Source organism: Mus pahari, chromosome 7 (genome assembly GCF_900095145.1).
Source record: "Mus pahari chromosome 7, PAHARI_EIJ_v1.1, whole genome shotgun sequence".
In the NCBI taxonomy this organism is placed as follows: domain Eukaryota; kingdom Metazoa; phylum Chordata; class Mammalia; order Rodentia; family Muridae; genus Mus; species Mus pahari.
Window position 1 is genome coordinate 84932481 of NC_034596.1, and position 26495 is coordinate 84958975.

The 26495-nt window shown below is 41.1% G+C and overlaps 1 protein-coding gene and 1 long non-coding RNA gene across 44 annotated transcripts in view; both read left to right on the top strand.

The window, feature by feature from the left end:
* The window catches only part of Nrxn3 (neurexin 3), a 1590688-nt gene that overhangs the window by 1065721 nt on the left and 498472 nt on the right, over positions 1-26495 (top strand). For 4 of the 43 annotated variants that reach the window (XM_021202691.2, XM_029541265.1, XM_021202689.2 and 1 more), the window contains exon 1: positions 8635-9942. The exons of 36 other annotated variants lie outside the window; for them this stretch is intronic. In XM_021202691.2, the coding sequence (XP_021058350.1) occupies positions 9702-9942 (241 nt within the window). In that variant the 5' untranslated portion in view covers positions 8635-9701. Of the gene's footprint in view, positions 1-8633; positions 9943-26495 lie in introns of those variants that run through there. 3 more of the 43 variants (XM_021202694.2, XM_029541274.1, XM_021202688.2) reach the window with 2 other exon arrangements.
* LOC115064419 lies at positions 15358-17864 on the top strand. Its single transcript, XR_003844270.1, has 3 exons — positions 15358-15459; positions 16364-16570; positions 17669-17864. It is a non-coding gene; the product is annotated as an uncharacterized LOC115064419 (long non-coding RNA).

Here is a 26495-nt window from a genome sequence, read left to right on the forward strand (position 1 = left end):
ACCCAGCTTAGTCTCTCTGTCTCTACATCGCAGTTTCTCTAACTTACATGTCTCCTAAATACCTAACTTACTGCTTGTCTACACCAAATGTTGAAAGGTATCCTTGTGTTAGTTAAACAGCATCAACAAAAATAACAACAGCAACAACAACAACAACAACAAAAAGGTATGACCAGAAGATTCAGTATGTAGGTAAAGATGCTTGTTGCTAAGACTGAGTATCTGGACTAAACTGAAACCAGTGCTAGCACACACACACACACACACACACACACACACACACACACACACACACACACACACAAAGAATTTTAAAAAGGTAAAAAGGAGTTCTACTTTGTATCCCCAAGTGTTCAAGCCTTATACCTTCCTTGAAAAGGATTCTTTTTATTTGTGTTTGATCCATCAGTGTTTCTGGCTGAGAGATAAGGAACAATAGAGCTGAGTGATCCTACTCTTTCCATAGCCATGAACTTTCACCACTGAACAATGCCATCTTAGATCACAGGGACAGTAGATGTGTAGGTGTTGTTAGTAGGAAAAAAAAATATTTGCTATCTAAAATAGAAACAAAATTGTTAATGTGTCTAGAGAGAACTTGTTCTGTGTAACCATAAAAACTAAACTCTCATACAATTCTGCTTCTTTTATAGAAGGCTAAGTTTCCTAACCTGGTGGTGCATGGTGTTTCAATTAATAATAAAAAAAAATTCTTGAATCTTTGCAGCATCTAGGATTTGTGTTTTATCCTCTACATAAGGGCAAGTGATAATGTTTAAGCAAATGTAGAAGTAAGGAAGCAAAGAGAAAGCTCAACGGAAAACCTCAAATTTATATAATCTGAAAATTATAAGGGAAGTTAATATACCTTACCCACTCACTACAGGCTGTAAACCAAACATCTATTGCTTGACCATTTCCTGGGATATCATGGTCTTACAATGTCCCATTTCTGATTTTACATCTCTAAATTCTGAAAAATTCTTACTGATAAAAGAGATGTTTTTATATTTTGGAGCAAACCTCTCCCATCCCCAACAGACATATATGGATATATGTATGTGAGAACAACTTTCAAACTCTAATTGTATATATCTCATTTGTTTCCCTACTAACAACCACTAACTATTATCAAATGGTTTTGGGATTGTCCTATATTATTTGAGATCAGGAATATATTACTATCATATTCACCCATGAGAATACACATTTTCAGAGGTTAAGTAATATATTCAATGTCATGGAGCTAGTTTTTTTTTTAATAAAAAATAAAAGGAAAAGGAACATGAATTTATGTTATCTGACCGAAGGACTTAAACACTTCATTGATTCTAAGATCAAACTGCAGTTAATAGATAATGTTTCTATGAATCGTATAGGATACCAAGTTATCAACTAACTGATAACAACAGACTGTTACAAGAATCAACAGCATGGTGCTAAGGGAGGATAGAAAAGACCAGCTAATAATTGTGCCTGTCCAGATTGAAAGTGGCAGATTTGAAAACATAGATATCATTGATGCTAAAATATTATATCAGTGTTGTCCCGTCTATTTTAAGAACAGTGTGTTCTGTCTCCAGTATGAACTCTCCTTTCAGAACCCAGCCCCCAGCTTCCCTAACAGCTCTGAGACGTGCTAAATCCTTATTGCCACTCAGCATGCCCTTATTATCTATCTTGCAAATATTTCCATAGATTCTCAGATGGCACAGTACCTTCCATTAGGAGTTTATACATGCTATTCCCCCTCAAGATTTTTCTGTTATATGGATTTACATCTATTAAATTAATAAAATATGTCATTTAACTTCCCCCTGAGCCTCTCTCCCTCCCTCCCTCTCCCTCCCCCCTTCTCCCTCTCTCCCTCCCCCTTCTCTCTCTCTCTCTCTCTCTCTCTCTCAGGTCTGTCTGTCTCTCTCTCTCTCTCTCTCTCTCTCTCTCTCTCTCTCTCTCTCTCTCTCTCTCTGTGTTTTGTTTGTTTTTGGTAGTATTTGAATTTGAACCTAAGGCTTCATTCTTGAGAGGCAGGCTCTCTAAAACTGAACGATAACCACAACTCTTTTATAGATTGAAAAGAAAAAAAAATCTTTACGGATTATTTCAGATCCCTGCATCTCTTAGATCACTTCACAGAGTAGGAAGTAAGATGAATGCTTGGATAAAGATATGCCTCCAAATAAATGAAAAATAACAGGATACATTAATAAAAGGAATGTTGGGTGAGCCATAGCTTGACTCTTTTGCCTCACTGTGGAATGTGTGGAACATCTCTTAGTGCAGCAACCCAGTCATCGGAGATAAGGAATGAGATTGTGCAAGTGTGCTTCCTGTGGTTCCTCCGTGTTTCTTTGTACTTTCTCTCTCCTTTCCTTTCCCTTTCCTTGTCTTTCAGTGTCCTATGGCATATTTAGGATATGCCATGATTCATAGCATAACTTGGTTGTTCATAGAGTGAACATGTTGTACTCCTTCCTGAGTTTCTTAGGCCCTGACAACTTAAGATACAAGAATGTTTGCCTCTGGAAAACTGTAGATATATGATTCTACCCTACATTAATAATGTCCTTCTTTTAGATTTTTCTTTCTGATTTCCACTCATTTTAGGTCAGGTTCATATAGTAAACACTAAGGTATAATTATCTCCTTGTTTTCATAGAATATATGTTTTCATAGAATCCTAAAAAGCCCTTTCGTATGGGGATTATTTTTTATTCTTCTGCCAAGGAAACAAGTACAGAGAGTTCAAAATTACTCTGGGTCAAAGCAGTAATGCACAGGATGTCTTCGGATTTTTCACTTTGTGTGTGAACCCATCCAGGATCTTCTTCCTCTTGACAGAATACATTAACTCCATTGGCTACTGTGGTGTTTTGAATATGCTTGGTCCAGGGAGTTCCACTATTAGGTGACCTTGTTGGAGTGCATATGGCCTTCTTGGAGGAAGTGCATCACTGAAGGGGTGGACAGTCAGTCTTCTCTTATTTGCCTTGGAAACAAGAGGTAGAACTCTCAGCTGCTCCAGTGCCATGCTTCCCTCCATGATGACAATGGACTGTACCTCAGAATCAGTAAGCCAGTCTCAATTAAATGTTGTTCTTTAAAAAGAGTTGCCTTGGCCATAGTGTCTCTTTACAGCAACAGAAACCCTCACTAAGACAGGTGGTATGTGTATCTGGTTTACACCTTTAATCTCACACTTGCTGTGGCATTTATGGTACGATTCTTCAGGGAAGTTATCGGGTTTTACCCCGTTACAGCTCTTGCTCCCTAAGGCCTGAAAGCTCTTCGTCATTGGCTCTTTTGCACTTTACACAGTATCTTGTCCTGGTAAGCATACATTTAACATTCATAGAGTAAAGTAACAGGTGGCCCGAAGTGATGGATGAGGGTTGTGACTTCTTTCTATACTGAGTAGAGCCTAGTTCAGAGGTTGGCTCATCAATATTTTAGAAAGACTATTCAATGCTAATGAAATTCTTCATAAAGTCAATGGAAATTAATAAGGCTTTAGAAAGTGTACCTTTCAGGGAGAAGGCCAATTAATTAGAATTTATCCTGCATTTGAGAGAAGGCAGTGAGAAAATGAAAAAGAAGAATCTTTGCAGATCCCAAAACCAACTGCGATCCTACAGAGTCCTCAACCTGCCACAGAAAACAATTACAAAACAATGCTGGGCTTCAGTTGCTGGTACTATCTGGTTTCAGGTCAGGCTGTAATCTCCATTAGTTTAGAGCTGATTTGAAAGACAGATGTAAAAAGAATGCAATGAGGCTAGTGTCTTTTCTGCGAAGGACAAGTCAGCATGCTGGGAGCACCGGGAAGATAGTTTCCACTTGTATTTTGGGGTTGCTGAGGTTACCCCCTGAAAGATGTGAGTAAGTACCAGGGAAGTGCTAACTGCACAGTTAACCTCTATATGTCTGCTAGAGAAAACAAGTATAATAATAGAAGAATTATTATGGTTGTCATTATTATTGACACAGATCATTTTCAGCATGTCAGGCACGATTGGTAAAAACACTTCATATGTATTAGCTGTTTGAATCTATAGATAGCTTGTAAAAGTATTCTTATTTTAAAACAGGGAGGCCAAAGTAGGAACTGACCAAAGGTACTCTGAAAACTTACACAGCAGCTAATAATTAGGATTTGAATTCAGGCTGCCGAGCATCACAGCCCAACACTGAAACCTAAATCAAGTCTCAGAATGCACGGTAAACTTTTGAATGGGCGATATACCCTATAAAGATGCAATAGACATCACTCATTCTTGGGTTACAGGCTGTGTTCAGGGGGAGAGTATTTGCTTTGTATGTGCAAGGCCCCAGTACTACACAGAAAATAAAGTATTCTGTTGCTTCTTTGTAACAATACTTCCTTTTATTTAGTTCCTCAAAACTAGATAGAGATTTTCATAGTGGCAATGATGAGACGTTTGGATCAGTAATTGCTAGAAGCAGTTTAGCACAGACTATCAGGTGTATATACCAGAGCGCTAGGCAGAACTAGGCCCTATCTTTGAGGTAATAATAATAATAATAACAATAATAATAAAAGATGATAATCATAATCATAATATTTACTTAATAAATTATTATTATTTCATTTGGATTTCAATTGGAATTAGCTAAGAAGCTTTTGTTTCATACTTTTTCTTTTTTACCTTTTCTTGACTTGATATATAAAAATTGGAATGCTATAAACAATTCCCAAGCCCACTGATCAAACTCAAAAGATCTGGAAAATGTAAAGAGATTTGGCTCAATACTTAAATGCCTGAAATCCCTTCTGTGGCCACAAGGAGGACAAGGGAATAATGATGTTTATAAGAAGGATGACGTAAGGAAACAGAGGAGATCGGGTGTGCTCAAGGGTGTGTGGCCATAGATAAAACATATTCTGTTCATGCATCCAATTCTCAACAATAGAAGGTAAAATATACCAGAGCAACCTAAGCATTCTCTGAGGCACACATTTACACAAAGATGCTACAGTCCTCTTCATTTAAATCAAATTCATGTCGGAGTGATATTTAAAAGAAAAAAGAAATCTCTTTTTTATACTCCCAAAAGGAAAACTTACTCAAAATTGGTCTTTTTTGCAGGATGGCTTTCTTAAATAAATGAACAGAAGAATGAATTATGTGGCTATAAATAAATCCCCTGACATATAATAAAGCAATGTACGACTGTTTTATGGTGTCACTGGAAGAACCCCTGGATATATTTATAGCCATGTTAACAGTCACCTGTATTTTTCTTTTCAGGACTTTTATTTCGCTGTACATTATGAGAGTTTAGTTGGGTGAGGTTGGTGTTTGTTTTTCTCTTCCCAAACTGCCTGCTGGAGCTGTGTAGAGACAGCAAGTAAGGATTTCTACTCTTTGATTTTTGAAAAAGTGGGTCTTCACTTAATGGCTTGGGCCTCCCAGAATCAGGCTGTGCCAAAGTTTTTCTGGTCTTTCTAAGTCTGCAATCGCCAGCAGTGTCGAACTTGACAGGTATCTCCTGCTGACAGCGAAGTGGCACGTCAGCGCCTATCCGAGTGAGAGGAGGCTTGCACAGAGATAAAATGCACCGTGAGGGACGATGGACAAGGCAACTTCACATTAGGTTCCTGACGCCTGACACTTTAAGTAGAAGGAGGAGGCTTATTTTAGAAGCCAGCAGATTCCTTAGCCTGCTTGGAAGCTGAGGCGATGAAGAAAGTAAGGTAAAGAATTAAGAGGAAATGCTCTCTTTCACTCTGGGTGGTCTCCTAAGAGGAGAAGAGAGGCAAAATTCAAAGGGCCAGGTGAGGGATCTGGGATGAGAAACTCTGGAGTCTAATGTAACCAAGAACCCGAGCTATTGCCCCTGTGGATCCAGCTACAGTAGGAGTTTACACACCTCGTTCCCTTTAGAAATGCAGGATTCCAAAGAGTTCCATCTGGGTTTCATGAGGGGATATACACATGGGGGCTAACATGGATTATTCCCATGAAATTATTCTTCCTGAAGATCTGTGGGAGAATAAAAATTTCCAATCTATTTCTTTCCTTTTCTTTCTTAAAAGTGGACGCCCATCTTCCTCTGTTTAATGTGCCTGAGATCCCAATTAAAAGGGCCCAGTAGAGGACAGAATGCAAGAGGGAAAAGGAGCATCCATGAGGGGCAGTGACAATTATTTTTCTAGCTGTAGGAGGTGTTTAGAACACATCAACTTATCGCCATAGATAAAATTCTCAAACTATGCTGGCCTAATATAAACTGTAATAGACTGTAAGAACGGGAGTTAGACGAGACATATAAATAAGAAGGTGTTGACTAGAGGGAGGGATGTGAGACATATGGAAAAATTAACAGTGTAATATATTGGGGAGGGCTATGTAGTTTATCAGGCTGGCAGTGGCTTAGCTCTTTGGAGTAAAAGAAGCAATATAAAGCAGCCTTGGATTTGTTATCCGATTAGTCCTCTCCTCACTCATCTATGATCATAAATGGACTCTCCCTCCCTGGAATCTACAACTGCTTCTTCTGACATATTGTGAGTAGTAAATAAGTAAGTTATAGGGATAAGACCTGGAATGAACTGTTCCAGCTGTAACGCACCAGCAGAGCTTGCAGGTCCCATTCTGTGTCAAGGGTTTACTTTCCCTCTATAACCAGGCAGAGAATTAATTGGAATGTCCATCCAGGCTCCCCTTGCTTCCTTGGGATGAAGTCCAACAGTCTCCTGTCCATGCCAACTTGGAAAAGGAGACCATGAGATGAATAAGTGTTGTGCATATCAACTCTGGAAGGCTTGTCTCTCGGAAATCAATGTCACTAAAGTCAGACAAATGGGCCAGTGAAACTCATGGTATGAGAGCTAATAGATTCTAAGCCTTGGGTGGCAATTGGCTCAATGGGTTCATTTATTCAGCAAACATTTACTGAGCTTGATACCCATGTGCTATATCCAGAGGATACCCATGTGCTATATCCAGAGGATGCTGTAAAGAGCTGAACAAAGGCTTTGCCATCAGAGAACCTACCATTTTCCTTTTTTTTTAAGGATCTAGCTCTTGAACAGATGAAGTGACTTCTCAAAGTCAATAATGCTGGAAAAGAAACAAATTGGAACAGCAGAGTAGAATAGCCACCAGGGTGACAATGCCTAACCTGCAGGAAAATGTTCTAAGGCAACTGCATGGCAAATGCACTCAGCTAATGTTGAAGGAAACTTCCCAGAGAAAAAAGCTGAGCAGGGTTGGGTTGGTAAATATCTAGGTACATTCAACTGGTGGAAAGAAAGTCTGGGGACCAGACAAAAGTGAGTCAAGGATGTCTAGTTGATGGAGCTGTCAGTACATCAGAAGCCTGATCACCTAGGTCCCTTTGAAGACTGTGTGACAGAGTTAGAGCAAGATTCAAGTGCAATGGGAATCCTCTGGGGGGAGGGGAATTAAATCAAGAAGCAGCTGATAAGAATAAGAATTATCGTGAACTCTCAGGGATAATGTTTAATTTTTTTTTCTTTTTTGCAATGAGCAAAATTATATGTAACAGGTACTATATGTACTGTATGTAAGCATTTTATTCTAAATGCGTGTGTGTGTGTGTGTGTGTGTGTGTGTGTGTGTGTAGTGTGTCTACTCTAATTTCCTTCGGAATCAAGGCCCATGATCCGGGCAGAGTCGCTGCTAGCAAGGTTCAAATAGAAAGGACTTGCCTAGGAAGGATGCCGTTCTATTTTGTTTGTGTGCCCACTCAGTGGAGGTAGTAGAAATAGTGCAGGCTCTGGACCAGCCCCTCCTGGAGTCGCAGATGGCCTTGACAGGAGCTGCACACCCGACCCACCCCTGAGCACCCCCTTTCCAACCTTCCCCCCCCCACACCTACTCCTTGCCACCACTACTCTCTACTTCTGTGCGCATCCCCTACCCAGATTTAACTAGTACTTTCTGGTACCCAGCACCAGTGAGAATCTACTCGCCTGAAGCATTATCTTCTAGGCAAGTCGGGGACAGACCAGTCACTCCCCCGCTTTGCATACTTCTGTACTGTGATTTGACTTGAAGATGCTAGCCTCTGGATCCTGAATTCCAAGAGTCAAGGGCGGGTGGAAGCCACAGACTGGCAGCCACGGAAGGAACCCTTCCTTCACTCTGAAGAGTCCCTGAGCCACCCAACCCATAACCTTTCCCTCCTTCGGAGAGCGATGACACGGATCCTATCATCTATCCACTGACCTAGTAGTGGTGTCCAGTGGCTCTTGTTCAGTCTCCGCGGAGATGCGCGCCGGAGAGTGGACGCCCTAAGTGCAGCAAGAACAGCCGGGCGCCTACCACAGGCAGTCCGGTATGCTTGCAGACTCAGGGTTTATTTTGGTTTAGGGACACTTGTGTGGTGTATTGCTGCCAAAAGCTTCACTGGCGCCTTGGTCGCCGAGTTGAGGTTTAGGGATCTTGGGAGAGGAACGGGAAGGGAGATCCCGGGGGCCCTGAGCAGAGGAGGGTTGTGGATCATCTGTGCGCACGCACAGCGGGGTGGAACCGAGAGAGAGCAAGGCGAGAGCTCTGGCTGGTGCCCGGGTGTGTACGAGCAGCCGGGAGCTAGCGTACACTTGAATGGGGAGGGCCGGGATTCCTGGAGGCTCCACCCCTCCCTCCTCCAGAGCCAGCCAGTCCCTCAGCAGAGCACACCGGCTGTACTGATTTGCTCTCCGGAGTGCGTTATTTGCATATGACTTGCCCATTTGTGAATTTTGACTCCCCAACTCCTTGCTTCACTTCACCTGTGCCTCCCCAGTTGCACGCACTTTGCGGGTGCCGGCTCGGCTCTCCTCTCGGCCACCTCTGCCACCCGCGAGCCACCTCCTCTAGCGCTTTCCCTGATTGCGCCTACCCTGCTCCTCTCCACCTTCTGCCACGTTGGTCTGGGTGGCTAGCTCAGTGCTGTTTCTTTTCCTCTGGCCCATCTTGATCCCTTTCTCTGGCTACTGCTGCTGGCTGCTTTTCAACCTATTGGGAACTCGGGACTTAAGGCGGCTGCACCGTGGCGCTCATCCAGGACACTCAGGGTTAACAGCCTCCGCGCCCTTCCACAGAGACTCCCGGGAGCAGGAGAACTCTTCCACCTGCAGCCCCCTTTTGCCTGGCAGTTCTGCATTGCATCGCTTGGAAGTCGAAACAAGAAAGAAAGAAAGAAAAAAAAATGTCCAAACTCCTTGGATGTTGGGATAAACTAGCGTGAATTTACTTGGGTTTTTCCTGCTTTGTCTTCTCTCCGTTTCCACCTTTCCCCAGTGGCTTTCCAGAGTATGCAGCTAATACATCGGACTTGAGGTACCAAGAGAGCAGGAAGAAACCTCGCGGGTCCGTCCCTGAAATGTGTGACAAGCCAGGGCTTTCCAGGTCTGCTGTACCTGGGTCGACTCTTGCATCCTAAATTTCTCTTCCAGGAAAAGAGGGGGGCGGGGGAAAAGGCTTTGCCTTATCTTTTTTTAATCTTCAGTTTCTTTTTGTAGTTTCTTTTTTCTTTTTCTTGTCTTTCTTTTCCTTTTTTTTAAAAACCGATTCACCATTCCCCCCCACACAAGCTTTTATTGCTTCCCCCATCCCCAAATTGAACAACTCTTCTTCCTGCTATGATGGGCCCCTGGGCATCATGAACTTCGTTATTGCTCACTGGCTGGAATTTAAACTGCCCATCTGTAGTGGTCCAGTGCGTTGACCATGCACCTGAGAATCCACCCAAGACGGAGCCCTCCTCGCCGGCCGGCCTGGACGCTTGGGATCTGGTCCCTCTTCTGGGGATGTATCGTCAGCTCTGTGTGGAGTTCTTCTAATGTAGCCTCCTCCTCTTCTTCCTCTCCGGGATCTCACTCTCAGCACGAACACCATTTCCACGGCAGCAAGCACCACTCTGTGCCTATTTCTATCTATCGCTCCCCTGTTTCCCTTCGAGGAGGGCACGGTGGGTCTCTCTGATCTTTTTCTTTTACTGGGTCATTGCAAATCTTTAACCCACTGTCTTTCAGGTAGATTCAAGGATGGGAATAGCAGAAAAATTCAATTTAAAATTATGAGATGGCTTGCATGTGCATAAGGGGAAAATTGTCACTTTCTCTTAAAGGCAAATGCTGCTTGCTCTCAGCCATTCACTTTCCAATAAAGGGCTCTCCCCTCCTTGGCACTCTTGTTCATGGCAGGGCAAACACACTTTCTACCCCTTTGCTACCTTCTCCTCCCCCTACCTACTGATGGCAGGCAGCACAATCAAACAACTCCTAATGATGCTACAATTTGGGAAGTCGAACGTTCACCTTACGTTCATTCACCAGTCCTTTCAGTGTTCTTGTTTCGGGGCTAGTTGTGAAGAAATAGCTGACAGCAGGTCCTTTGGGCATCAGCCTGAAGTTGATGAAACTGCTATAAAGTTACCTATGTGATAAAAATCTAGGGAGAACAACTGAGTCAAAGAAGGCAGAAAACATAGCTAACAGCCTGTGGACGCTATTTTTCATTTGGGTAGCTTTATATTTTCCTGTATGTAGGGTGGAAAGAGTAGCTATGCCCTACCAAGCACACATCTAATATTGCTATTAGTGAGGAAGCAATATGTCAGATAAGGCTAAACCACTTTTAATTTACCCCTGTAAATCATAGCAGCTTTGATTCACCATGTATGCAAATGATGTTTCAATTAAAGTCAGCATGAATGGTTAGTTCACACAAGTCATGTATGATATATTTTTGCTTCAAACAATCTTCTTTGCATCATAGCTATTGGAGGAAGAGACCTGTGGTTCATAAAATTATACTCAGCTCTGAGCAGGCTCCCTCTAAAAGGCTGATGTCTGCAGCCAAGGCAGGAGCTTGCTGTAGTAAATTGGTCCAAGAAGTGTTTACTATGCACTCCACTTTGATGAGGAGGGGAACGGGAGAGAGCCTGAGCAGCCCTCCAGTGAGCTGTGCTGTGAACCTCTCTAGGGGCCCTGTCATGACTTGTATTTTGAGGCAGGCAGGCTCCATTAGGAAAGTCATTCTTTCCACTGGTTCCTAGCTAGGGGCTCCTGCTCCAAGCTGTCTGTCGTTTTAAGTGGAAACACGTTGAGAGAATGCCAGCACATGCTGGTTCTTTCTCTCTTTTCAAATCCCATGTGGTGGAATTGTCAAGTAGTTGAGAGCCTGTAAGGCTTGGGAGAAGGATCTCCTGTGACTAAGAGAATGCCCGAATGCTTCCTTGTAACCTGGCTGCTGTTATCCCTGTGACTTCTGTTGGGTCTGCTATAGACTCCCTTTAAAACAAAACAAAACAAATAAAACCACAAAAGACCAGGCAAGAGCTACACACACACACACACACACACACACACACACACACACACACACACAGAGAGAGAGAGACAGAGAGAGAGAGAGAGAGAGGGAGAGGGAAAGGGAGAGAGGGAGGGAGGGAGGGAGGGAGAGAGAATTTCATTAAGATGGAAACTTAACTCCTAAGGAAGAAGGAAGAGACAGAGGGATGGTGGTTGAAATGAGGAAAGCCAGACAGACTATTACTAATAGCCATAATTAAACACAGAAACGCTGAGCGATAATTAGCTAAATTTTGCTAATTAGTGTAAATGATCACCAGGGAGATGAAGATTATGCATTAGTTAGAGGTTAGAGGCTAGCAGGGTCTTGCTATTTCTTTTTGTTGTTGTTCAAGATGTAAACAGTTAAAAGCAGTACTAATAGTGTTGGAATTTGCAGAGTAGAGTACTTGAAGAGTTTATAAATTCCACCCCTCCCTTCCAAAAAGGGTCGATTCATACACAGGTTAATTTTTTTTTCCTTACCTCATCTATGCAAAGATTGTTGCTTCGGTTTTCTCTAACCCCTTTGACTGGTTTTCATTGTGATTTCTCATTACCTGGCAACTGATAAGATTCAGGTTGATGGATAAGAGGAGAATAAAGAAATGGCCAGAGACTCCTCATAAACCTTTCATATCCAACTGAACTGCAGGGTACACCAAACCCCAGGGGCTGCCATGGTGAAGATAAGGAAGCTTCTGTATTCTAAGTCTCACATGTCTTCTTTAATGAAGTCCCCATCCCACCTATTTGGGACTTGGGGACTGAATATATCGATACTAAATAGGTGGCCTCCATATTTAATTCATGTTTTTAAGCTTAAAGTCAAGGGAAGTAGCAATTAACAGTAGATCCCATCCTTGGCTCTCTTCCTGAATCCCAGCTGTGAGCAACCTATAGCATCACTTACTAAAAGGACCCTGAGACTCCCCAGAGCTTTCCAGTAATATTACCTCCCATTCATATTTGAAATACACTGGCTTTCTTCTAGTTCAAGGCCAAGCTTAGGTCAGCATTGTTTGTATAAGTATGTTTTATGTGCAGGTCTTAGGGGGCATAGACCGATGCAACAGGGGTAGTTGTCATGATTAGTTTGGCCAAGGCTCCCTCCTTTTTTTGCCTTTCATGCTGGTTTAAAAATAAAGCTAAAGCCTTGAATCCAAGAACCTTCTTTTGACTCAAGAAAGAATTTTAGAACAAACAAGCAAAGCTCACCATTTTTAATGTTTTGCCTAACTTCCCAAATCCTCCAAGCTCCTGCTGATCAGTAGCCATCCCCTTTCCCCACCACCCTGCCCTGTGGTGAGATTCTCACTAAGACAGTTGGAGAAAACAGAAATCCTCAGAACAGCTGGGAGTTTTTACTTATGCTCTTATCCTTGCTTGGAGGTGATCTTTAAAATATTGATTATGCTATAGATTTGTGTGAAGTCTGTATTTGTGGGCAGCCTGAGGTGATGCTGAGATCATCTGTAAAATCGGAAGAGAAGATTAATGGGGTACTGGGGTACCCCCAAAGAGTCTCAGGCTAGGGCTCCAAGATGGAATGAGCCCTTTTAAAAACTGAAATCTAATATCCTTCTTCTCCTTACTCAGTCTCTTCTTTGAGGTTCCCCGCCCCCTTTTCATGCATTCCTCTACCTAGTAGTCATTCGGAGAGCAGTTTTTATGGGCCAGGCTTTGGTCTGTCTACAAGACACAATATAAGTTAATAAAACATTGCTGTGTTCATCTTGGGCATGATTCTGTAACTATTTTGATCCCTGTGAAAGACAAGTGCTTCTTCGTTGTACAAACTGTGGAGGAAGGTAGGGCCAAATCATTTCATATGAAATCTAAGTGTTCTTTGTAAAATTCATATCTTTATTCTCCTGTGACTCAAAATACCTCTCCACCTTGATTTTTTTTTTTTCCATCTTATGCTTGGTTTCCACAATTAAATAGCAGTTGTGAAAGTGTTGAGTGGTTTAGCTGTGCAAAGCATGGAAATAGGTACAGTGTACTGGTTTTCATCTCATTAATTTTCATTTCCATACAGGTTTTATATTCTTTTCCAAACCGCCTTAAGCAGATGTGGTAGTGGCCCCACTGGTGACACAGGAGCCAGGGAGTCTTGAATGAGACTCTGCCATGAGTTCTTTTCAGGGCCTAGCCTCTAAAGTTTGCCCAGCATTAGGCTCGCTCTGGGCTCTTCTGCTGAACACATTATGGTGCTGTGCAGCTGCTTTCTAACCACTTTCTCTCTGCCTTCCTTCTTGAGATCGGGAACACTGAATAATTCAGAGTGTTGGTTGACAGATAAAACGATAAGATTTATACGTCTTTGGCCTTGGTGATGAATTAATTAAATTGGTTTCTCCTCTATCCTCAGCATGCATTGTTTTCTGTCTCTAAAATGTACTGGTAAGTGGTGGGCTTGGAGATTCGCCTGCTCTTGAAAGATGGTAGGGGAAGATTATCATATCAGAGGATAAATCTTTTCAGGACTGCTAATGTTATTGCTGCCGCCACCAGATAGGGTAGAGGTGGGGGAACTGCCCTGCTACAGGCAGAAGCGATGAGGAATGTCTAGCAACTGCCTTTAGGGCTGAGAATAAAAGACTGTTTCCAACTTCTAGTTCATAGAATCCAGTAGTGAGAACTTTACTCCTCTATATCAAAATTTCCGAGGTATCATATTCTATTCTGTAGTTTAGAGCTGAGTTATCAAGATTTTAGAAACTTTACATCTCTGGGACCCTGGATAACCTTGGAGAGACACACATCTCTGAAGGTAACCAACGAGCTTCCCTCCCATATTTGTTTCCTTCTAGCTCAGCTCTGAAGGTTAAGGGTTGAAGATCATCATGCAAGCAGGCTTAGCCTCTGGGGAGCTGGCTCTGTGGTTTATAGGTGGTCATTTCCCTACTGTGTTGCTATCTTCTCTTTTCTCTTTTCTCTGTGTGCATCATCCCGGGCATATTTGCTTTCCCCGACCCCCTTCTCTAAAGTCCCATTCAATTACATTAGGTCCATCCAACAACTTTGTTTTAGTTTTGTCATCTCTTTATAGGCCCTAAGTCCAAATGGCAGCATTCTGAATTCCTGTTGAGTGGGGCTTCCATATATTCATTTTGAGGACACAGTGTAATTTTAACATCTCCAGGGTGGGGGCTAGTCATCACTATACCTGTACTGTGTGTTCAGTGAATTCAGCGACTATGTTAAACTCAGAATAGACAAGTAAACCCTAGGTGACAATGATAGCAATTTACCAAATCCTAGGACAGTGCCTCAAAAAGAAAAGTCCTATTTACATAAATGGCGAAAACAAAGACAGCAGGTTTACTCAACTTCTGTTTGCCTTCTTGGCTGAGCTTCTGGGCCTGAGTCCAGATGCTGATGTGCATAGGACTAAGTCTGTCTGACTGCAGACATAGGCTGTGTATAGTCTAATGTGAACATTCTAAGGCTTTCTCAGCCAGACCTGTTGCCCTTCCAAACTACATTCTCAGACCTCTCCTCACTGACTTTTTTTAAGACCTATGGCTAATTTCTTGCCACCCTCCCAACACACACACACACACACACACACACACACACACACACACACACACACACANACACACACACACACACACACACACACACACACACACACACACACACACACACTGCTAGCGTTTCACTTTTCACCTTTAAGTGAGGAAAACAGATTAACTACATACAAGTGAATATTTTCAGCAGCAAAAAAAAAAAATACTTAAAAAGTATCATTTTTAGTGATTTTCCAGTTGGCTTTTATATGAAACTTATTTCTAAATATAAATGTTATATATATATCCTGTCTACTTTATCAGTCAAGATGCTCTAGTGAAATGACTAAGACAGCATATTGTTTATTGTAAAGTTGCTATAAATTGGAAGCAAGGTGTTCAATTTTTTTGGAAAATAATTTTCTTCCCTTCCTCCTTCCTTCTTTCCTCCCCTCTTCCTCCTCCTCTTCCTCCCTTCTCTCCTTTCCCTTCCTTCTCTCCTTTTAGGTCTCCCCACTTCCGATAATTCTTTTAAAAATGAGTCATGAGAGCATGTGTTAATAAGGGTCTCAATGTTGACCGGTAATGGAGTTCAAATGGATGCTGGGACAATAGGTATGGGTGAGATCAATCAAAAACACAATTTAGAGTTAAATGTATTATGTATCAGCATGTGTTTTTAAACCTGAATAGTTGATAGTATGGCTTCTCTGTTATATGCACAAAGTTTCCCAGAAGATAAATTTTATACATGGTACACATGACTCACATGGGTGGCACATTTTATAAGAAATACTATAATGTCGGAGCCACTTTCTCTCACGGACCTGGGCTTGCTTGCCCACCCTCAGGAAGGTTGAAGATACTGTATTTGTGCTTTCTCCTTATTTCTCTATGGCAACACTGTTGGCCTCTGAAGGACTACTTCATTTGTGCACTACTTTGGGGGAAAATGTAGGCGAGAGCATCTTCCTAAACATACGGAAGTCAAACTGGGATGTGACATAGAGCTATCCCTTCAGGTTGAGATCCACATTGGATGAGTTCTACCCATAGTTCACAAATTGTAACAAGACATGTAGAAGCTCAGAGATCTTGGGTAATAAAAGTGATGAGGGCTCTGAGAAAGATTCTGAGGCCAACATTCCTATGTTTGATATGCACTGGGAAGTAGATTAAAAAAATAATCTGACAAACCTGTACTTCAGAGTGGGAAATAACTTCCGTTTTTAGGTCAACTGTCTTCAGATATGGAAAGGGAAAACTTATTTTAATGCCATTTTTTTCCTTTTTAATTTTACATTTTAGAGATCAGGGGTCATAGAACAGATGCTTTCTAGTCTGGGTTTAAAGACAGAGTTCTCATGGGGGGAACACTGTAGAGTCATAGAGCTCATTGCAACTTTTCCTTCTCACCAGTTCGGTGAACCTGGCAGCCTGTTTATAGTTGTTCTTTTAACTTCTAACCTTTCCATGAGTATCTTGATCTTTTAACTTTTCCTTTTCTTTCTTCCTATAGTGGGATGTACTGCTACTGTGATTTAATTCTATAGCTGGAGAAAACATTCTCTTCTGCTTTATCTCCTTCTCACATTCTGGGGGTTCTCCCTCAGTACCACTGGGAGGCAAGCTCTTCCAGTACTATTTAGCATGAGCACTGAATGATCTCAGACTCCTGCATCTTTAAGACACGTGCCTGTGTGTTAGACCTGTCTGAGTTCCACAGGTATGCCATTGTGCTATGGGCCTATTTTCTTAATTGTCAGATAATTTTGCCAAAGCCACCAGCCAGGTTTTCCCTTTTCCCCTCAGAAACAGCCAATGTAAAGAGAAGCACACTGTTATGCTAGAAAGCCTGAAGTCCAACTTGACATAGTCGTGCTGAGATAGAAAGAACGAAGGTTTCATTTAAACACACCTTATTAGTACAAAGCAAGGAGTTCCGTGTTGTGTTTAAAACACACCGTACTGCTGTGTTGAGCCACATCAGGCAGGAAGCAGAGCAAGTGAGTTTATAAAGAGCAAGCCATGTAATTCTCCTTGCAATTCACATTCTGAGACAGAGGCTTGCTTGTGTCAGGCACACCTACTGTGTGTCAAAAATTCCAGAGGTTTGTCATGCATGGGATCATTTAGTTCAAACAAGTCTTTGGAGTTAATATAGCGGGAATTGTTTTACAGTTGACATCATTGAGTTCCAAAGAGGGTAAGTGACTTGACCAAAGTAATAAATAAATAAAATAAAATAAAATACCAGATTCAAACCCAATTCTAACCACAGAGCTCTTCGTCTTTCTGTGGCTTCATGTAGTCCATCATCTCAAGAAACAGAAAGAAACACACACCCAGCTCTTTTGTCAGGAACAGTGCACATATGCCATTGAAACCTTCGGAGTCTTATATTGACACACATCTGAAATTGTCTATGAGTGTGCAATTGGTAATAAATACTCAAATGTGACAGCTTGCCTGAACCTATTTGAACCTAAGGATGTGGTTGATGCCACTGTGTCTGTTCATATTCTGGGAGATGGATACTAGCTTATAAAAGAGTCAGTGGCAGGGGGAGGCACGGACTTCCTGCAAAGCAGAGTCACCTTCTTAGAACTCTGGAGATCGAAGGGCTCAGCTGTCCACATGAGCAGAGGAAGGATTCAGCCGAGGGTTCCCAGCCTGTGTCAGAATAGTGAGAAAGTTAGGCAGTATGGATTTAAGTTCACTGCCTTTGTTTCTCCCCAGTTCCAATAGGTAAGGTCAAGTGCTCACTCCTTCAAGGCTGTAATTGCAAGCTGTCTCCTGCTTCTCTTTTTTTTTTTTCCCCCAGCAATCCCTCCTTAGCCAAGTGAAGTTCTACAGGTGTGCATTCTGACAGTTTTGAACTTTCCTGGCCTTATGCTAAGGTAAATCCATCAGGAAATCTTTCTAAGACTTGTCTGGCTTTGTGTTCAGAAATAGAATGTTAGTGCTGTGCTGAAGGTTTCGCCTCCATTAAGGACCCTAGTGTGAGAAAGTGGGACAGTTCAAGGGGCTTTGTACCGGCAGACATTGTACCATTTGGGTTGAGTTTAACTGCCTAGAGAGGGAAAAGGTAACAACAGTTTCCTGTACCTGTCACTACTCCATGTCTAGAAGCCATGGTAAGTTCCTGGTAAAGGGCATGTTCTCAGTTCCAATTCTGGCTTCTTTATTTACCAAATCATTAGCACCTGTATACACATGAAACCCCTAGAATCCGAAGAGCTACATTGTAATTACCCTCATTTTTATTGTTTTGAAATACTCCTCTCCTCCTCCCACATTACAACCACTGTGTGTACTCTGGAGTAACTTTCCCCCAAACTATGAATTTCAACTCTTTCTGAAGCTGTCTTTCTGGATTTGAATATAATTACACGCTTTGGGTGCAAATTGTGGTTTTTGCTACATAAGAAACTAATGGAAATGATCTGCCTGTTCCTGTAGTTTACAGATTATATGCTTCAGAACCGGGGCTATATATTTAGGCTGCTTTTCTGTGTGGCGCATTAAAATGAAAATGAACCCAGGGTGAGCCACCATGGTTGCTAGGCAGTGAAGCAGGTTGACAGAGCATTGCATTAAACCAAGACAGCACTGCTGTTTTACTTAACACCTCTTTGCCTTTCACTCTCCTCATTTGGTGCTGTCTCAGAAAGGAAAGAGGGAGTCAGTTGGGAGGGTCTGGCTATCTGTAAAGGCTTACACAAGGAGAAAGAACTCATCACCCCAAACCTCAGTCTGCAAAGAGCATTTTAGTAGAATCTAATATCAGAGCCCAGAGAACAGTGATGAAGAACATATGGGACCTGGAGTAGTGCAAGTATAGAGCTGGCATCTCAGGGGACATGTCACTTGAGTAGGTTAGCAAAGAGAAATTAACTAGCTCCTGCAGACTGGACCCTGCCTCAGTGGCTACAGATGAAAGGACATCACTCTTGTTAGAAATTTTAAGCATGCCTCTGGAGTTCATTTATTATCTAGCCTGAAATTCTAGAGTCCTGTGAGCAAATGGTGACAGGCAGCAAAGGCTCTGGGGCTTCTTTATAATTGATAACTAATAGAATGTCTGCCACTGCTTTGAAATCCTGACTTTAATAGAACCCAAAGCTCTGAAAAAAAAAAAAAAAAGATTAGATTCACAGACAAAGCAGAATACTTAGATTTGGGGGGTTTCTGTAGCTCTTTGGTTAGTAAAATAAGAAAGTTAGAAAAGAGGGCTAAAGGATTCAAGGTTAACAACTGAGATAATTTTGTATCTTAAGGAATTTTGTTAAAGCAATGGTCTTACAGCTTCAGTAGGTATAGCCTTATTTTCTCTGTCTCTGTCTCTGTCTCTCTCTCTCTCTGTGTGTGTGTGTGTGTGTGTGTGTGTGTGTGTGTGTGTGTGCGCAAATCCTCTTCTCTCTTCACAAACTAATAATTCCACATGATCACAAAGACAACTCTGAGTATGTCCTTACATTAATTTACACTGCTTAAGTAAATCCAAGAAAGGACTTTGCTTTTACAGAAATGGCAAGGAACCTATTTTAGTAATCACCAATTATTGGACTACTGTAATGCCTTTTAATGCACCTTGTGTACCTTATAGTTCTCTAAAGCTTTTAGGTCATTGGATTCTCCTATGAGGGAGGGACAGTTCTTTTCCTATTTTTAAGGTTCTGCCATTGGCAGGGCATGTTTTGATAGCTGCCTAAGGCAGAACTAGGTTGAGTATCCAAAGAATTTGAATCCACATACGTGTTTGAATATTTAAAATTTTCTGTGTTGTTATTGGGAGTCAAAAGTTCTCAATCTGGACTTCTTAGAATATTCAGCCCTTTTTAGAGGGCCTCTTTTGGTCTTCCTAGTACAACAATATATTGTGAGAATTGTGTGTGCTTTTATACTTAGTAACCAACACCACACATTCACCTTATGTCAAATACTCAACTAGATACTTCAGCCCTGTTTTTACCTCAAAGTAGGTAACATTGTTACAGTGAATTTACAAAGAAATTGTGTTTCAGTTACTAATCTCTAGAACTCCTTCCACTTATTATCCTTGGTCTCTCCTGCCTAGCGAAGTTTTAGGTCTGGTATTTACAAAATTGTCTACCTTGTCCCTGCTTCTGAGAACATCTGATTCCATTTCCCTAAATCCACAAGTCTGTTACATTGAGGTCAAGTCTTTTCTAAAGAGCCTCTGCAAACCCATCTATTTCCAGAGTCCTTTGGCAAGTAACAGATATGTGTTCACTCAAGGATCCTAGTGCCAGGCAAGGGGCATCAAATGACAGGATCACTCCTAGTGACCATGTCACCTATTTTTTAAAATTCCACTGTAAAGAATACTTTGATCAGGAAATATGGTTTCCAAAGGCTCACTCTTCAACTTGCAATTTTAAGCAAACTGATAGTTTGTGCTGGGTTTCATTATTTTCTCTATAAAATGATAGAATTTGAGTTAATGATATCTAAGTGGCTTACCAGCCATCTTTATGAGTTAGCTCATCATCTTTATGTCAGGGCTTTAAGAGCAAAATTCAGATGATCTCTGAACTACAGTTTCACTTTATTTGTCTACCTTGTATCTATTTCCATTTTTGTCTCATCTTGTCTATTGTATATGTGGCAGCAGCTCATTAATTATTAGGGTAAAACTAATGAAGTGAATATTTCAAGAATGGCAGTTTTTTTTCCAATTTGAGCTAGTATGTGTGTGTATATGCATATGTGGGTGAATGTGTGAGCTGGAAAAAAATTAATGTAGCAGTAATGCCTTGACAGCATGCTAATTAGCTCATGGCCTGGGAATGTACAGACCAGACAGGGGCTATGAGCCTGCTGTGAATTACAGATGCAGAAGTGCTTCAGTGTCTACTTCTTTCTGCTCAGATTTCATTGATCAGTCCAGTAGTATCACAGGGTTGTGCCAGTGGGTCAATAATCTCAGAAGGGGACAGCTTTTTTTGTGAAATAAGAATGTAAAGCTTAAATATCCTGTCCCTCCACAGTCAACTTGTCTTCTTGGAATAACTAGTTTTTTTGTTTGTTTGGTTTTTGTTTTTTGTCTTTTGCTTGCTTGTTTTGTTTTATTTTGTTTTGTTTTTCTTTCCATATATTTGTCTGTAAAGAGATCTCCACCAGATCTTTTTTCTGCAATTAAGTATTGCTTAGAATTATTATCACAGAAAACACTCTTTCCGACAATCTTGAGATAGCAAAGGCTTCATTTTCTTGCCCAAGGTAACTTAATAATGGCTACCCTGAAAAAGATTCACAACTAGATCATCAGAGTCCCCAGGTCCCGATGTGGGTGTGGTCCTACTCCAGGGATGCTGTGATGCAGGACTTCTTTGCACTCCACAACTGCTTTGGAATTGTGTAATCATTAAATATTAAGACCTTCACCCATTATTTTTCATGGGAAGAAGCTAGCATACTAATCACACTTTGCAAATCAGAGGCAATGCAAGGCAAACATGGATTCAACCCTGTCTGCCTGTTGTACCACAGTCTTGGTTCTTGAGCTCACCTGGACTGGGAGGCTGGAGTGGTCCCCAGGGTAACTTGACCAACTAATCAGCACCAAAGGAGTAAAGCCAGCATGGGAGCCAAGACACTCCAGCCCTCTTGCTGATTCCCTTAATGTCATACCAGTGAAGCTCCCATTTCATCCTAGGCTTGCCTTTCCTTCCAAGGGTTGCCACTTTTCTCTCTGCCCCATCAACCTAGGAGAGAAATTCAGTATGCCGCAGTTAAATCAAACTGTTTGATGAGAGCTTTTGAGCCTAATTACATGGAAGGTTTCTTCCAGTGAAAGGAGAGAGGAAAGAGAAAGGGAGAAATTAAATTGAAGTGTAAATCAGTCAAGGGCTCAGATCCCGAGCTTGCTTTCTTTTTAATCAAGAGTAAAATAAGAGGAGAGTTTGAAGGATCATCACAAGACACCATTAACTACCCAAGGAGCTCTTGACTGAAGATGGTTTGTCATGAAAAGAAAAAAAATGTACAATTTGTCCAAAAAAGGAAAAATTTGAAGGTTGTGTGGTACTTGGAAACATAACACTGAGGACCGTTGATTTTTCTGTGATGAATACCTCTTTTATTCTAGATGGCTGCAACATTTCCTAATATACCTCAGGTGCTTAATAAATACTTTAAAGCAGTGATGTGGTAAATATGCAATGTGTAATGGAAGTGTTTGTATTGTTATGTAGGAAAATGTAGCACCCTTCCTCTTCAGTCTTAGGCATTAAACCTGAAATGAGCATTCGAAGGTTTTAGTGATTTTCCATTATGGTCATCATGGACTCAATGAAGCTCCATAAATTATTGCTATTTGTGTAATGTTTTATGATATGACAGAAAAAATTCCATCATCATTTTTGAGTCTCACCACAGTCCTGTGCAGTGGAGAATAGATGGTAGGACTGTTATTTGGCCCATTTTTAAGCTTATGCAATCAAACCCAAGATGAGATGACTTGACCAAGTCATTCAAGCATTAAATGACAGAGCAGAAACGGATACCTAGACTGTGTTGTCCACTAGATCTCCCTGTACAGAGAAAATACTTTATGTGGAATTTCTGAGGATTCCTGTAGAAGGGGGGTAATAGATTAGAAGTGATCAGTGTTTGAAAAAAAAAGGTGATGGTTTTCATAATTCATAATAGAATAATTTTAATTAGGAATTCATGGCATGGTATAGGTACTGCAGTAGGAATTAAAACATGAACAGTAACTTCAAGTTATTAAATTCTTAAAAGGCAGTCTTAGATCTTCCTTCCTTATCCCCACAGACCCTCCCACTCTATCACCTGGAAAGACTCACTATCCCCCTATGCAGGCCTCATGCCTCCCTTGCCAAGCTCTCCCTAATAGTTGAGCCTTCTTTCTGAAGCACAAGGCTCTCCGTGTTACTCTCCTCTGGGGATCCCGTAGGCCTCTAGGATGAGAAACAACCAGATCATGTTCTTTTCCCATCAGGAACAATATCCCAGCCTTCCTTTTCCTGGTCTGTCTTGGTTTCTTCATTGAGTGTGTCTGTCCTTTATCCACTGTATTGTCTTTGTATATTTTCAGTTTCTCCCCCCTCCCCCCATTTCTTACACAGTTGTCCTTTCTGATCATAATATCAGCTATCAAAGCTCAGACGTTATCTCTCAGACCCTCCCTGACTGCCACTGCTGAAGAGCACGGTTCCAAATCTCTTCCCAGCGTACCACCTTTTTTTCATTGCAGCTTGACAATCTCTGTGATGTTCCTGGTATGAGCTTTGTTTCTTTCATCATGCTAAAACATAAACATTGGGAATAGAGACCTCGTCTGTCTTTTTCATGATTGTATCTCCAAAGTCTAAAACATGAACAAATGAAATTTTTATAAACATATACTGAATGAAGGGATTGGTGAATAATTTGTATGCATGCCTGAAATATGTGGCTCTAACCCAGTAGTTTAACCTCACTTCTTCATAGGTTCTTTAATCCTCCATGCATTTAGAATATACTCTTCCCATATGTAGGTCTCTGGCTATTTGTCTCATATTATTATAATGTCTCATATTATAGGTCAACCATTAGTATCTGACCTACAAAGTTTCTTTTTCTATGCCTCATTTGCATAGCAATTACATGAGCCTCTTGAACTTGTTCTGCACAATTCTTGTCTCATTGTATAACTGCAGCTAATAAGGATATATTAAGATTTCTCGTATATTTTAGTCATTGTCTTGGACATCAAATACTTACTGACTCATGAGTGTGATTCAGATGCCTCCTAAAAGAAGCCCATGTGTTCACATCTTGGTTGAAGAATGTACTCTCTCATTCTCAAATATATATCATTGTCTTTCGATCATTTATTTATACTGATTATTTTTATCACTTTCTTCAGGAGAAAGAATGAGTTATTTGTTTCATATTCTGAAGGGCCGATGATTGTTCTTTTATATCAATCTATACTTTTAAAATACTCATTAACAAAATAAGATGAGGAGGTTAATAAGGCAAGGTCATAGAACAGTTTAATGTGTATTGTGTGATGAACATTAGAGGTATAAGCTATGGTGGAGTCAGAGAAGGAAAGATGTCACATCCAATTAGGTCACTTCAAAGTATTTTGTCAGCGGGTTAGAAAGATGGCTCAGGTTTAAAATGTACTTACTGCTCTTGTGGGGGACCTGGATTTGACTCCCAGCACCCTCATGGTGGCACACAACTGCCTGTAACTTCTGTTGAGGGGATTCGATTCCCTATTCTTGCCTCTGTAGGCTCCTTCCTGCATATATATATATATATATATATATATATATATATATATATATATATATATATATATATATATATATATGATGCAGTATTTAGACTTGAAAGATAGGCACATGTGTGGGGAGTATTTGTGACCCAGGTCAGGTTGTTCATAGGTATAAACAAACCAAACAAACCAGTATAAGGAGCAGGCAGAGGACCTTTTTTAGTACTGAACAGTGACAAAGAGAAAAACAAATACAATTCCTGTCCTGGCTACAGGAATTCACAAGTATAATTCTCTGTTTCAACATCATGATCCTTCAGAGAATAGACTTATTTTTGTAAAGACAGCCATTAAATTATCGCATCTCTTTGTAAATTCAATTATGTTTCACAGCCAATGTAGTTTCCGAGTTCAGAGATGTTTGTCTTCATTGTTATGCATTTTTAATGAATTCTTTTTATTTAAGTCCCATCTCTCTCAGTGTGGAAACAGGTACTTCTGAAGCATAGGTTACTTTGCAGTATGCGAAGTAAATCTCATATGCATTTATATTGGCAGGATGATTTTGCATCCAACAGACTTTCTGAAAATGGGCTATAACTGGACTCTAATGAGATGACCAGCCAGAGGCTAATTTCTGTGTTATTTCTTCCTGATGCCAGGACAGGTGATGATAAACAAGTCGCAAGTGCCCACTTCAGATAATAAAGACGTAATTCCAGCCATTTAAGACTGTATAGAGAGCAAACCCTTTCTTTCCTTATTCTTTCAATTAGTGAACAATGTAGCCCCTGGCCTGGAGCTACAGTAGAGCAGATAATTACATGTTCATCACTAGATGTGTGAACAGAGATGTGTGGCTCGGCTGCTGACAGTCCCCCAGCTGACTCTGCAGAAGGCTTTGAGGTATTCTTCCAAACATATTTGCTTGTCATTAACTCTTAGTCACAAGAGTGGATGATGAAGAAGGTGAGTTGAGGGGGAGGCCCAGAGTCTGCTGGGGCTGTGCTCAAAAGTGGGAGTAACTAATTATTCTCTCCTTAGCTTATCACTTGAGACCAGGGTGTAATGAGATGTTCTTTCTTAGGTGTCAGGTAGTAAGTTTATGTGTCTCTGGTTTGCATAAGAATTGCTCAGCTCTGCCACTAAAGTGCAGACACAGTCACAGGCAATACCTTAACCACTAAGTGGGTCAAATTCACCAACCCCTACAAACTACTGGAGACTCCCGATTCCTGTGGCTGTAATATAATCTTCCTGACAAGGCTTTTGTGGTCAGATTGTTTAGACAGGCAGTTTACAGTTAGTACAGAGGCTGGAACAGTAATAAGAATTTCAAAAAATACCAATTCTAATTAGTGTTGTGATTTTACTAAATGGATCACAAGTCTCATAGGAATCCCGAGGGCCATAGACAATTTAGCCTTAGAAATGACAATGGTGTCAAGAGGCATAGGGACACAATGAAAGTAACTGAAGTAAGTTTTCCCATAGTCTTATTAGTATAGCACTTCTGGAACACTCAGTAAATATGGAACTACGCTGGCTGTTGAGGAATTGGGCATTTGTCCAGGATGTGTATATAGAATACCAACCATATAAAACACTTCAATATGTATTGATCAATAATGTTCCTGCCTTTGATCTAGCAGGCTATCATTATTCAGAGAACTATAATGAGGTGGGATTTTATCCAATGAATGAAGAGTTCCTCTCAAATACTATGTTTATGTATTGCGTGTGTTAGCTCCTCTGATCCCTTTAGCATATATATATATATTCTTTCTGAAAGACACCCAGGCTCAAATGTGCTGGAACAAAAAAGCTGAACTTGTGTTAATGACTGTGCAACGTGTTTTCTAGCAGGCATTGGAGAGAGAAGACCTCATGAAATATGTAGTTCAGTTAGTTTTTGCTGTATTACAAACCACATTACAAATTAGTGTTTCCGACAGCTGTGTTAGTAGCTTATGTTTCTGTGAGTCAACAATTTGGGTTTGATGTGGCTGGTAATTTTAATGGCTTCAGATGGGATTCCTCATCAGAAAGACTCAGGCTAGCAATATAAGATGGCCTCACATAGCTGTGGTGTGGTCTGGCTATTAATGAGGGGGTTTCAGATGCCCTCATCTGACCTGTCATTTTCCACTGGATGAGGACTGTTACATAATGACCTTTGGTACCTTCCAAGAGAATGGTGTAGAAAGGGCAGCAAGAACTCCCCAGAGCTAGGAAATCACAAGTTGGTACTTTCATGGTATGCTGTTGGTCAAGCAAGTCAATATGTGGAGAAGATTATATTTCTCATCAAGAGGAATATGAAAACATTCTAAAGGGAAGATAGGGTGGGGAAGGGATTCTGCAGGAACAAGGGGGGATCCTACTGCATTTC